Here is a 12,311-nt window from a genome sequence, read left to right as displayed (position 1 = left end):
TTAGAGCTGATTGTCCAGCTAGGTCTTATTTTCAGGGAAACACAGTAATGTGTTGGGAATTTTCTCTAGCCTTTTACTGTATGGTTACATATATACATAGTCAGGATTTTCGTTTTACATAAATAGGTCATTTTATAAATGTGATTTTACAACTTGCTTTTTAAATGTATCCTAATTTCTTTTATTTACTACCTTGTATTCTATAGTATGACTATATCATCTCCTGACCTGTTTGTCCGTTACAAACAAGCTGTAAGGAACATCCTCGTTTTTATGGGGTAATTTCCTGACGTGGGACTCCTAGACCAAAGGATATGCTTATTTTTAATGTTCAAAGATACTTCTAAATTTCGTACCAAAAAGGTTCTGTCAGTTTACATTTTTATCTATAATAACCAAGCAAGTTTATCTCCCCACCCTCTATATATTTTCAGTCTTTTTAAGGTGTAGTAAACTGATGGATGAAAACACAACAGGTTTTCTCATTACAATTTTTATTTCCTTTAATTCTAATAGTTGTGGATTGGCTTCTCCAGAAAGGAGACTTTGAGACAGATTAGCATGTAGGACATTTTTAGAGAGAGCTCTTGGTACTAACACCTGTGAAAGGAAGCAAGTGGAAGCTGGGGTGCACAGAGGGAAAAGTTGAGCTGTGATGCAGTCCCAACAAAGACCTCAGCCAACTCCATGGGAAGCTCTGGGGCCGGATGGACCTTCACAGTGGTCCTAAACTGGGAGAGGGGAGCTGGCCTTTATACGTCCTTGTTGATCAGCTATGGATGTGAGTTATCCCTAGGGAGAGTCATGATCTTAAGCAAACGTTTTCTTCTGTCCAGACAATCCCCAAGAAGGGCTGACACCTGAGGGGCTGTCTTAGGGCAGCACTCCAGGAGCTGGAGGAGTAACTCCTTTATTGCTGAAGGGGGCTTGGGAGGCACATGCCAGCATCCACCACACTAATAAAGTATTGAGCACTATTCGTAAGTATATCATGTGGATGTCTGGTTTAAAGGCTTAACCTATTTTTATTAGGTTGTTAGTCTCTTTTGTATTGATTGATAGGAATGTCTTAATATATTACAAGTAATAATGCTTCATTGCATATGGTATAGTTTCCCCCAGTTTGTAGTTTTTTATTTTATTAATGGTATTTTTCACCATGCAGACATCTTTAATTTTTATGGAGTTGAATCTTTCAATCCTTTATAGATTCTAGGTTTTATGCCTTACTTTAGGAAGGTCTTCTCTACCCCCAAGATTACAAAAGTTTGTATTTTCTTTTAGCACTTTTCTAATTTTGTTTTTTTATGTTTTATCTTTAGTCCATCTGGAAATTTTATTTATTGACCTATTTATATTTCATGCATACATAATGAGATAAGGCTATACTTTATATTTATCAAAATGGATCTTCAGTTGTCACAACTCTACTTACTGAACATCCCGCCCTTTTCCTACTGATTTGAAGTGTTGACACAGTAAATATACTGACTCTTCTGTACCTATGGCTTTTTCTGAACACTATTATTTTTTGACCCTGGTGCCAGTTCCTGCACCAAGGTCAAAGTTATTTAGTGATGTAAACAGATAGCATGTTTTGATAGCTTCTTTCAGGACAGGTCCTCCTTCATTGTTCTTTACTTTCAAATATTTCTTGGCCATTTTTATGTCTTTTCTTTGTAAAATTTAGATTTATGTTGACTTACATTCAAATTACATATTAATTTGGGGGAAATTAGCATACCCTATGGAACATGCTTCTACTTTTATTCATGTTTTTTTGTGTGTCCTTCAGGAACATTTTACATTTTATATGTCTCAAATATTTCTTCCTAAGTTTATTTCTAGATACATTAAAGTTTTATTGGTTTTACAAATAAGGTCCTCACTTAATTTTATTAATTATTCCTGATGTAGAGGAAAACTTCTATCCTGCCACCTTTATTGAGCTCTTTTACCCAATTTTTTCAGTTGACTGTCATGGATTTTTCTAAATTGCCTTCCTTTTCAACATTTGTACAACTTATTTTCCATCTTATCACACTGACCAGGACCTCTAGAACAGGGTAGAATTATAGCATTCTTGCCTTGCTCCTTACTTTAAATGAAATGTTTCTAGTATTTCACTATTAAATACAATATCTGTTCTTGGTTGCTTGTTAATTTTTTTTTTTTTTTAAGCTGAAGGTGTGACTACCTATAACAAGAATTTTTATCAGGAACGAATGTTGAATTTAATCAGAAGATTTTGTTACCATCTATCTAGGTAATCATAGATTTTTTTTCTTTAATGAAGAGGATTAAACTAGTAGATTTTCATTTATAGAACAATCCTTATGTTCCTGGAATAAACCCTACTTGATCATGATATATTATTATTTTAATAATAATATATCACTATGTTATAATGAACTGCTATACTAAATTTGTTAAAAAAAATTTTTTGCATCTATTTTCAGAAGTAAGATTAGTTTGATGGATTCAGTTTTTGTACTGTCATCTCATAGTGGAGTCTGGATTATGCTTCCCTAATATAAATGAATTGGAAAACTGTTCTTTTTTTTTAATCTCTGGAACTGTTATATAATATATAAAATGTTTATTTCTTTAAGATTACAAATACAATAAACTTTTACTCATTACTCAGCAGTATACTCCACCTCTTCTGTGTTTTTGTACTTTTCCTTTTGCTGTAATAATTCCCTGTTAATTCTTCCACAAACAACTGTGGGTGGTAAAATTACTCAATATTTCCATGTCTGAACAAGATTTCTTTTGCTACCATTCTTGAATGCTACTTTGGCTTGAATACACAAACTTTCAAAAGAACCTTCCTTTAAATCTTTGAAAATGTTACTGCATTGTCTTATGCCATGCAGTGTTAAACAGGAATTGTTAGATCTCAATCTGTTTCTCGTTTTTTATGTTACCTGTTTTATCTTTGAACTCTGGAGGCTTTTAGGCTCAGAGATTTTTAATTTATGTTTAATTAAACCGCTCAACACTTAACTGACCCTTCGAAGATCTACATTTTTCTGCAATTTAGGAAATTTTACTTCTGTCACTTTAAATTAATTTCTATTTGTCATTCTATAGCATTAAGAAAATATTGAAACCTGTAGATATCTTCTTCCTGTTTCTTAACTTTCCTATTGTTTTCCATTCCTTTGCCCATTTATGCACTAAATTATTTATAAGAACATTATTTATGGTCAATTTTAGACTTCTGACTAACCCTCCTACAGCTTGCTCATGGGCAGCTTTCATGTTCCGTGAACATGAACTATACCCCACTTTGCCTGAAAAAGCCCAGTTAGGGAAATAAGATTAATAGAGAAAGGACCTACCATCAAAACCAGGACTCTTTGCTCTTTTTTTTTTTTTATCTGCATCAGTTTACCTCATTATTAGTGCAGACCAACGAGCAGGTAGTAACATTTGTGTGTGATTTCAGATGATCTAGGAAAAGACATTTTAAAAATTGTTCTAGGAAAACAGGCATACTCATGCTGAGTGTCAAGTGGTACAATTTCTTTGAAAGACTATTATGTAATATCTATCAAAGTTTTAAATAGTTCCTAGCCGTCCTATGAATTTAATCTGCACACATACCAGAAAAGATACTCAAATATTTATGTGCAAAAATATTCATTTCACCTTTGTTTTAGGGGGGAAAAACTTGGAAGCAACATAATATCCCATCAGTTGGAGACTGTATAAACACATTTAAAAGCAATTTAAAAGAACAAGATAGAAGCACATGTACTAACATGAATAAATTCTAAGACATCTTGTAAAATGAAAAAATGTATTTTCATGTTTTAACAAGACAATATAATATTATCTGCAGTCTATGGTTTCACTTATATGTATGTAAATGTATAGATAAAGTTCTAGATGGCTATGCACAAATTGTTATCTCTGGAGAATGTAGTGAGTATGGGATTAGAGGTGCTGGTCAAAGAGAAATTTAGACTTGCCTGTAATGTTACAATGTTTTAGAAAGATAGTATATATGTGTATTACCGTGCAATTTGAAATTAAGTTTTAGTAAGACAGATCTACAAGTAACAATATGGAAAATATCCTAAATAAATTGTCAAGGGAAAACACAATGGTTAGAATATTGTGTACAAGACTTTCATTTGTGTAGGGAAAAAATTAGCGGGTTATATACATACACATAAATGCATAAAATATTTCTGGAAAGATTGCCCAAAACACTGGTAACGAAGACTGTGTTGGAGGAGGGGCCCTGAGTCACAGAGGCCACGTGGGAGAAAGATTGACTTTTCAGGGTATTCTCTCGTGAACTGTTTGAACTTTGTACCATGTGTATACACTTGTTAATTTTGTTTTTGTTAAGGAAGTTATGATTCACATATATGAACATAAACTTGTAGAATATAGGTCTAGAGATTTTTCATGCTCATAACATTCTGAAGTTAACTCAAAAATTACGAACAAAACCACCCATTATTTTTAAATATCCCAGGAACCTGAGAACAAGGGTGATCATTCAAAAGTGCGTATATACACTTCTTCCTGCATGATTCAAGAGCATCAGGAGACCCTGAAACGATTGTCTGAAGTCTGGCAAAAGGTCTCTGACCAGGACGATCTAATCCAGGAACTTCGAAATAAACTAGCCTGCAGTAACGCTTTGGTAAGTGCCTTCTTCTAGAACATTTTTCTGAGACACCCAAAATAATGCCAGGAGGAAAAAAAGGGTCACCTAAAGTAATCTGTTTCACCGAGACTCCTCAAATGTCTTAGATATACTTGTTCTTGCCTTTTGTTTGTATTCTCCATGGTATACATCCCCTCAACCCACACTGAGTTCAAGATTGTAAAGAGACTTAAAATCTTTCACACAACGACGTAAGTGCCCATCAGTAGGGAAGTGGTTAAAGTGATTGAGAAATCATTAGAGATATCAATATTATGGAATAATATGCAGCCAAGAAAATGGATTAAGCAGATCTGTAAGGACTACCTGAAAGGATGCTTGTGATGTATTGATGAGAATAAGTTGCAGAATCTTATGTATAGTTTAATTCCACCTTTGTTTTTTAATGTCTTCAATCATGAAATAGAAATATATCCTGGAAATTACCAGTAGTGCCCCCTCCCACTTATTGGAAGTGAGAGAGGGAAAAATAAGTGAGAGGGGAGACTAAGTGAGAGAGGGGAGAATAAGTGAGAGAGGGGAAACTAAGTGGAGAGGAAGTTTTCACTTCTTAGTTTTTGATGCTTAGGTTTGAATTTTTTGAATTATTCTCAACAAGTAAGAACAAAAATTTCATGGGTGTTTTTTTTAATTTAAAAAAAGTACGTACACATTCACCCATCCCATAAAAAAACTTTCTTCTTTAGTTCTTGAACCTTGAACCCCATCTTCTGATAGATTAGTTGCATCTTTCCATCACAGCCTCTAAAGAGCCTTCTTCTGCCTAATAAACTGGACCACACAGAGGATCAGGAGGGAGTCCAACATATGGCCACTGACAGACTTGAGACAAATCATTGTCTATGCCTTAGTGAACTTTAATGTAAGATTGAGTACTAATTCCTTTCCCATACCAACCCCACAGGAAGTGCATGATGAATTATACAATGCTACCACAATCTTAGGCTGATACAAGGAACACCCTGCTAAAATAGCACTCAGTAATAAACACGTTATATTGATCATGCAGCATAACTGACCTGTGCCTGTTTGCAGGTTTTGGAGCGTGAAGAGGCTTTGATAAAATTACAAGCAGACTTTGCTTCTTATACGGCCACCCACCGACATCCTCCTAGCTCCTCAGAAGATTGTGAAGACATCAAAAAGGTAGGAGAACTTTTGCTTATTTCTGCCTAATAAGTCAGGCCAATTTGGGTTTGCTTCTGGGTTTTCCAGTTTTATATTTTATATTAAATTTGTGTGACTCTGGTTGGCTCTGCCACAAGGATACTGTATTGTATGTAATATATGCCAAGCCCCAAGTGTGTCTGGCAGCATTAGATTGGAATTTTGGAATTGAGTTTAGGAATTGCACCTTCATCTTAATGCACTTCCAACAGTGTACCTAAACAAGACTCCTATAGGCTTACCAGGTTCAGAAGGACCATTCCAGTCTTCTAGTTTCTGGTTAGAATTGAAAACTGGCAAATTTAGGGAAGATTATTAATTCAAATTCACTCCCGTTTTTTGAAAACTTGATGTTTTCAAAATTCAAAGCCATCTCAAAAGTTGATTATAATAATGAATGAGCATTTAAATCATGTACATAAATAGCAAGATTTGACCAACCAACAGTAAAAACTAGATTACGTCCCCTCCTAGGCAAGTCGTGCCTGAACTTGACATACAAAGCAAAGCCAGCCCCATGAGGCCAAGCTGTGGGCTGGTGAGGGCCGCCTGCAGATGCTGAAATAGGGTCAAAGAGGGGTGGCAGAGAGAGTAGACAACACATACGAGCTCTCCAAAGGGTCCCCTAGCGAGAGAGTGGAAACTCTCCTTTCCAGGACTTTCTGATCCCAGAAAACTTGAATGAATGAATGAATGAGGGATCAATATTGAACATTGGAGTTCCTCCTTGGACATCCGTCAATATTTACTTTATTTTTTTATTATTTTTTAATTTTTCAATTATACTTGACATTCAGTATTATTTTATATTAGTTTCAGGTGTACAGCATAGTGGTTAGACATTTATATCATTTATGAAGAGGCCCCCACCCCCCCATAAGTCTAGTACCCACCTGGCACTATGCATAGTTATTATAATAATTATCAATATGTATTTTAAAGGTCAGATCCATGTTATTTACATCCTGACCTACAGCAAGATCTCATAACACTCCTGGTTTATTTTTGTCTGAAAAATGTCTTTATTTCTCCCTTATACATTTTTTTTTTTTTTGTAGTGGTGAAAACATGACATTAAATTTAGCATCATAACCACTTTTTTTAAACATACAGTTCAGTAGTGTTAAGTACCTCCACATTGCTGTGCAACAGATCTCTAGAACTTTCTCATCTTGCAGTACCGAGACTATATTCACTAAATACTAATTCCTCTTTAACTCTTCATTTTTTAAAATGATGCTTTCCCAAGAAACAGACTGTATCTTCCCCGCCACTTTCTGTATCCTATTCAAAGTCTTCACGTTGAATACCGGCTATTCTGTTAGGAATGGAACCGCTCACATCACAGTTAATGCTGGAGGCCCTCTCCTGTTCTGCTGACCGGGCATAGCCTGGGCCTTCGAGTCCTTGCGCTGCCCACACCCGGGTCATATGCTGGCTGCCCCGTATTGCTCCAGCTGTCTCCTGTCTTCCTGCTGCAGCCCTCCTGCACTGTCAACTCTGAAATCACGTAACTGTCTCCTCCCAGCCTTCCTTGATGCCCAGACAATTCATTGCTCCTTCTCAGCTCCTTCATGTACATGTTCCTGCCTTCTCTTGGTTACGCCCATTCCCCTCTCCTTCAGGGTAGAAGCCAAAGTTCCCGCTGAGGAAATACAAACCCCACGTGATGTGACTGACCCCTGACTTCCTCACCGCATCTCCTCCTACTCTCCCCATCACTCGCTCCACTATAATGACATGGCTTCCTCCATGTTTCCTCCCTGAAGCCTTGTCACTGGCTAGTCCCTTTGTCTGCAAGACTCTCCCTCAGATACCTCACCTCCATCAAATCCCTGCACAGAGGCCACCTTCTCAGTGAGGCCAACCAATCCATCCTATTTAACATTGCAACCCCGCATCCCCACCCCGCCCCATCATCTCTGTTCCCCTTTTGCTGTTCTGTTTGTTTCTTCCATAGCTTTTATCAACTTTGAACATTTTCTGTAGGTCATTACGTATTATGCTCTTTGTCTGTCTCACCCCACCAGAAGGTCAGGTCCATGGGGGCAAGGCTTTGCGTCTGTATTGTTTGCAGCACCGAGAACAGTGCCTGGTACATAGTAGGTGCTATATCAATGACATTGATTGTTGCAGGGAGGAAGAAATGGCTTCTTTTGTGTACATTCCATGTGAGTGTGAGAAATCTGCCACATCATTTTTTTTCTTTTTAATTCTCTCTTCCTGTTTTTAAAATTGAGGTGTAATTGACAGACCATAAAATTCATCATTTAAAGTGTACACTCAGTGCTGTTAGTATAGTCACAGAGTTAGGCAACATCACCACTAATTCCAGAACATGTTCATCACTCCAAAAAGAAGCACATACCCATGAGCAGTCACTCCCCATCCTCCCTCGCCCAACCCCTGAAAACCACTCCTCTACTTTCTACCCTACGGATTTATTTGCCTGTTGTGGATATTCAGCATTTTAGAAAGCATTCTTCCCCCATGTCCTCATCCTGCCCTGACCTTCTTCCATCCGCCCAGATACTGAAGCACTTGCAGGAGCAGAAAGACAGCCAGTGCCTGCACGTGGAGGAGTACCAGAACCTCGTGAAGGACTTGCGCACGGAGCTGGAAGCCGTGTCGGAACAAAAGAAAAACATCATGAAGGGTAAAGGGGGCGGGGCTGGTGGGCTGTGGCGGGGAAGCCAGAGGAAGCCAGAACCCATGTCTGAGCAAGAAGCGCTCTGTCTCATCCCGCGGTAGACATGATGAAGCTGGAGCTGGACCTGCACGGGCTGCGGGAGGAGACCTCTGCCCACGTGGACAGGAAGGATAAGGAGGTCGTCATCCTGCAGAGGCGGCTGCAGGAGCTGCAGGTGCAGTTCACTGAGACCCAGAAGCTCGGTTTGAAGAAAGACACGGTAAGACGAGGAGCTCTCCAGGTGGAACCACCAACAGGGCTGTGAGGCCAGGCCTTGGCCAGGTCGGGCGGGTTCGGCAGTTCTGCACCCACTGTGATTGCATGGCGAACATCAACACCTGTGGGATGGGCCTGTGGGCTCCTCAGGCCCAGAGATGATTCTGAGCACATCTTTGGTGTTTCTCCTAATTAATAAATAAATAAATACAATACAATACAATAGCGTTATCCAGGGAACTTGATAAGAGATGTTGAGTCTATAAGAAAAAGGTTCTTCCATAGCCTTGCAAGGTAGAGAGTTTGGGACACTCCTGCATTGTTCCCTTGCTTTTGTTCGTGCTTGATAGTGGAAAGAAGTACTATAAAATAATGTGTTGCCTTATTAAGAATATGAAGTGAATTTCAATTTTAAAAATGACGAATATCTTAGAATTTGCAAATCAGGTATTTGGGAAATATTAATGGAGCTATGTCCTAGAAGATCTATAGTTGCCAACATAAATCAAGATCCTGGAAAAGTCTGGGAATGAAACCAAGGACAGAAAGGTTATGAAACCAATGCAAGCTTTTGTAGTCAGTACTATCCAACTCTTGCTTTTATCAGAGCTCGTAGGAATAATCCAAATGACTGGTCATTCACACCTCCTATTTCAAGGTACAGAGGTGACCACCAGTCAAAATGGAGGCATTTGGAGAGATGACAAGAAGCAAGGAGTCTGGATGAACAGCTTTGAGTCATTCATATATTCATCCAACAAACATCTCTGAGCCCCTACAATATGCCAAGCACTGTTCTAGGCACAAGGAATAGAATAAAACATGCAACATCCCTACTCTCATGAAGCTTACGATCCAATGTGGAGAGACAGACAATAAAGAGATAACAAAATTAATACATAATGTCAGATACTGATAAATCCCTAAAACAGCTTGGCGGCTGTTTTACACAGACTGCTCAGGTGACAAGGTGACACTGGGAAGCAATTTGAATGCAGTGAGGGAGTCACCCAGGCAAAGGTCTTGAGGAAGAATATTCCAGGCAGGGGAACAGCAAGTGCAAAAGCCCTCAAGTGGGAGTCTGCTTGGAGTGTTCCAGACCACCTAAAGCAGAGAGGGGTGGGGGTGGCCAGAGGTGAGGTCAGCCTGGTAACCAAGGACCAGATCGTGAGCATCCTGGGAGGCCCTTTTTCTAAGTGAGATGGAGTGGAGGGTTTTCAGCAGAGGTATCTGACTTGTATTTTTAGAGGCCCCCTCTCTGGCTGCTAAAGTGAGAACAGCATGAGGGGAGGTAGGGAGCCAAGGTAGGAGGCCATTGCGATATCCAGGCAAGAGAAGATGGCGCCTAGAAGAGGGCTCAGGAAAACCTCTGATTGATTTCACCCTGCCGCTCTTCAGATCTTTATCAGCATTAATACTTTGCTTTCCTCAGCTCCTCCAAGAGAAAGATGAAATGCTGCACGAGCTAGAGAAGGAACTGGCACAGGTTCAGACAACGCTCATGAAAAAAGATATGGAGTTGGAGAAGCAGCAACTAATGACAACAGAACTCGAAATTGCCATCCAGGAGGCGAAGCAGAATAAGTGCAAGGTGGAGTGTGGGGCCGTGCGAGTTGAGATCCAGAAGCTGAAGGACTGTCTCAAAGATGCCCAACAGCAGCAGAGGCTGGCTGGTGAGGCCCCAGCAAGCACTGACCCCAGCACGCTTCCAACACATGGGGCTAGAGCAGCCCTTTTCTCTCTCTAAATGGCCACTTCCTCTGCCTCTCCACTGTCTCACTCCAAACCTCGTGATCTCATCTCACATCTCACAGAAGTTACGACCACTTTCTTGAACTCCTTCACTCACCCCCAACCTCACCTTCTCTCTGGAATCTTCACCACATAGCAGGTGCTCGTTTGGGGAAAGTGAACTGCCCACTGTTTTCTCAGCAGTTCATATGAAGATCCTCTCCTTTCCTCGCCTCGGGGAGGCCAGGGCTCTGTGCTGTGCTGCTTTGCACCAGATGTTGCTCCATCTTCTCCAGAACCTTCATCACACAAGTCACCTCTTCCTTCCCTGATTTCTTTCTTTTTTTTTTTCCTTCAAACTTTCTCTCCTGCACAGTGTGCCCTGTGGAGATTGTGTTCTTGTTCCTCTGCTAAAAGCCCTTTCTCAGAGGTCACCAATAACTTCTTACCTTGGACATGAAAATGTTCTGGAATTAGATATTGGTGATAGCTGTACACCTTTATGAATATGCCAAAGCCCACTGAACTACATTTTAAGGGTAAATTTTATGTTGTGTGAGTGAGATAGAAATTGGGGGGCGTGAGGGAGTGAAGGTCCAAACCCTGGCTCCCTTCTTCACCCTCCTTTAACCCTCTGTGTGTATCTATGCTGTTGGCCCCCATACCTCAACAAGTGTTTCCACAAATTCGCCTTTGTTTCCTCCTTTCCCTCTTGCCCCGACAGTAATCATTCTCCTTTTCTCCTCTGCCTCCACACTCATTCCTTGGTGAGTGCCTCTCCTTATGGCTGCATTTCCCTACCGATGACTCCAAAACCTAGGGCCCCAGCCCTGATTTCATACCCGTGGCCAGTCTTGTCTTAGAGACTAGCTCCACCTGGGCAACCACCATCCCCTCTAACTCAACATTCCCAAAATTGGACCTATTTTCTTCCCTGCTTAAAAAAATAAAATAAAATTTTCTCCTTTCTTCCAAGGTACATAATTATTTCTGTAGTGACACCATCTTCCTTCAAATATCCCAGGCTGAAAAAATGGAGAAGAGAGTGGTGTTTAAAGTAGAAACCATAGTAGAAACTATAGGATGTGGGGATATATTTGCCGTAGAGAAAACCCAGTAAGCAACTTATTTGGATGTTTTTCCCTTCATACCCAGAGAAGGCAAGGACGTGGGCTAAAAGGATATTGTGGGGAGTCTTTCTCTATTCTAATCTGTTCAAATTTTCCCAAAGCACTCTCTCCTTTATGTCAGGTCGCCACTCAAGAACCCACAAAATCAAGTCTAAACATTTCCCTCAGGCTTTCAGAGTCTTCCAAAGCCCCCTCTCGTCCACGCACTTACTCAACTCTGTCTACCAGTTTCCTACCCAGTTTCCTTTCCAATTAAACAGGTCTCTTCCCATATGCCTTCTGCATTCCCTTCACCTAGCGTTTACTCTAGTGTCGCCCCACCTGGAATTCCCGTACTTCTTCTAAGGCCCAGCTCAACCTCTGTTCCTCTGTCAGTCCATCTCCAGCTGTTCTTGTTCACATTGGTCTTGCTTCCCTAGTTCAGTCGTTGCAAGTTTAACATTACAGTGGTCTGTATATCAGGTGGGCCAGTTATGGCGCCCTCACCAGGCTCTAACCTCTGTGAGGTCCAGATGTGTCCCTAATGATAGGATGAGTCATGTAAGAGATACTGAGCAATTTCTACCAAGTTGTTTAATTTCAGTCAAGGAGAGTAATTGAAGACAGATAATTTAACAGTGCTCCTTGGGAGTCATAATGAAATGGAGAGAAATGAGGACAGATTGGGGATTGAAGCAGGCCACACAAT

General features: G+C 40.0%; 1 protein-coding gene across 15 annotated transcripts in view; it reads left to right on the top strand.

Annotated features, from left to right (window-relative positions):
• The window catches only part of PMFBP1 (polyamine modulated factor 1 binding protein 1), a 384,114-nt gene that overhangs the window by 356,358 nt on the left and 15,445 nt on the right, over nucleotides 1-12,311 (top strand). For 14 of the 15 annotated variants that reach the window (XR_016022045.1, XR_016022038.1, XR_016022042.1 and 11 more), the window contains 5 exons: nucleotides 4,496-4,666; nucleotides 5,726-5,836; nucleotides 8,387-8,513; nucleotides 8,609-8,766; nucleotides 10,195-10,435. Coding sequence is in view for 2 of the 15 variants with exons in the window: in XM_088800262.1 (XP_088656388.1) it covers nucleotides 4,496-4,666; nucleotides 5,726-5,836; nucleotides 8,387-8,513; nucleotides 8,609-8,766; nucleotides 10,195-10,435 (808 nt within the window). In the remaining 13 variants the exon portion in view is untranslated. Of the gene's footprint in view, nucleotides 1-2,180; nucleotides 2,267-4,495; nucleotides 4,667-5,725; nucleotides 5,837-8,386; nucleotides 8,514-8,608; nucleotides 8,767-10,194; nucleotides 10,436-12,311 lie in introns of those variants that run through there. The other variant, XR_016022047.1, reaches the window with a different exon arrangement.

Source organism: Rhinolophus sinicus, chromosome 8 (genome assembly GCF_057876585.1).
Source record: "Rhinolophus sinicus isolate RSI-liver-muscle chromosome 8, RSI-T2T, whole genome shotgun sequence".
NCBI lineage: Eukaryota > Metazoa > Chordata > Mammalia > Chiroptera > Rhinolophidae > Rhinolophus > Rhinolophus sinicus.
The sequence above is the reverse complement of the archived record's forward strand: the minus strand, read 5'-3'. Positions and strand labels throughout refer to the sequence as shown.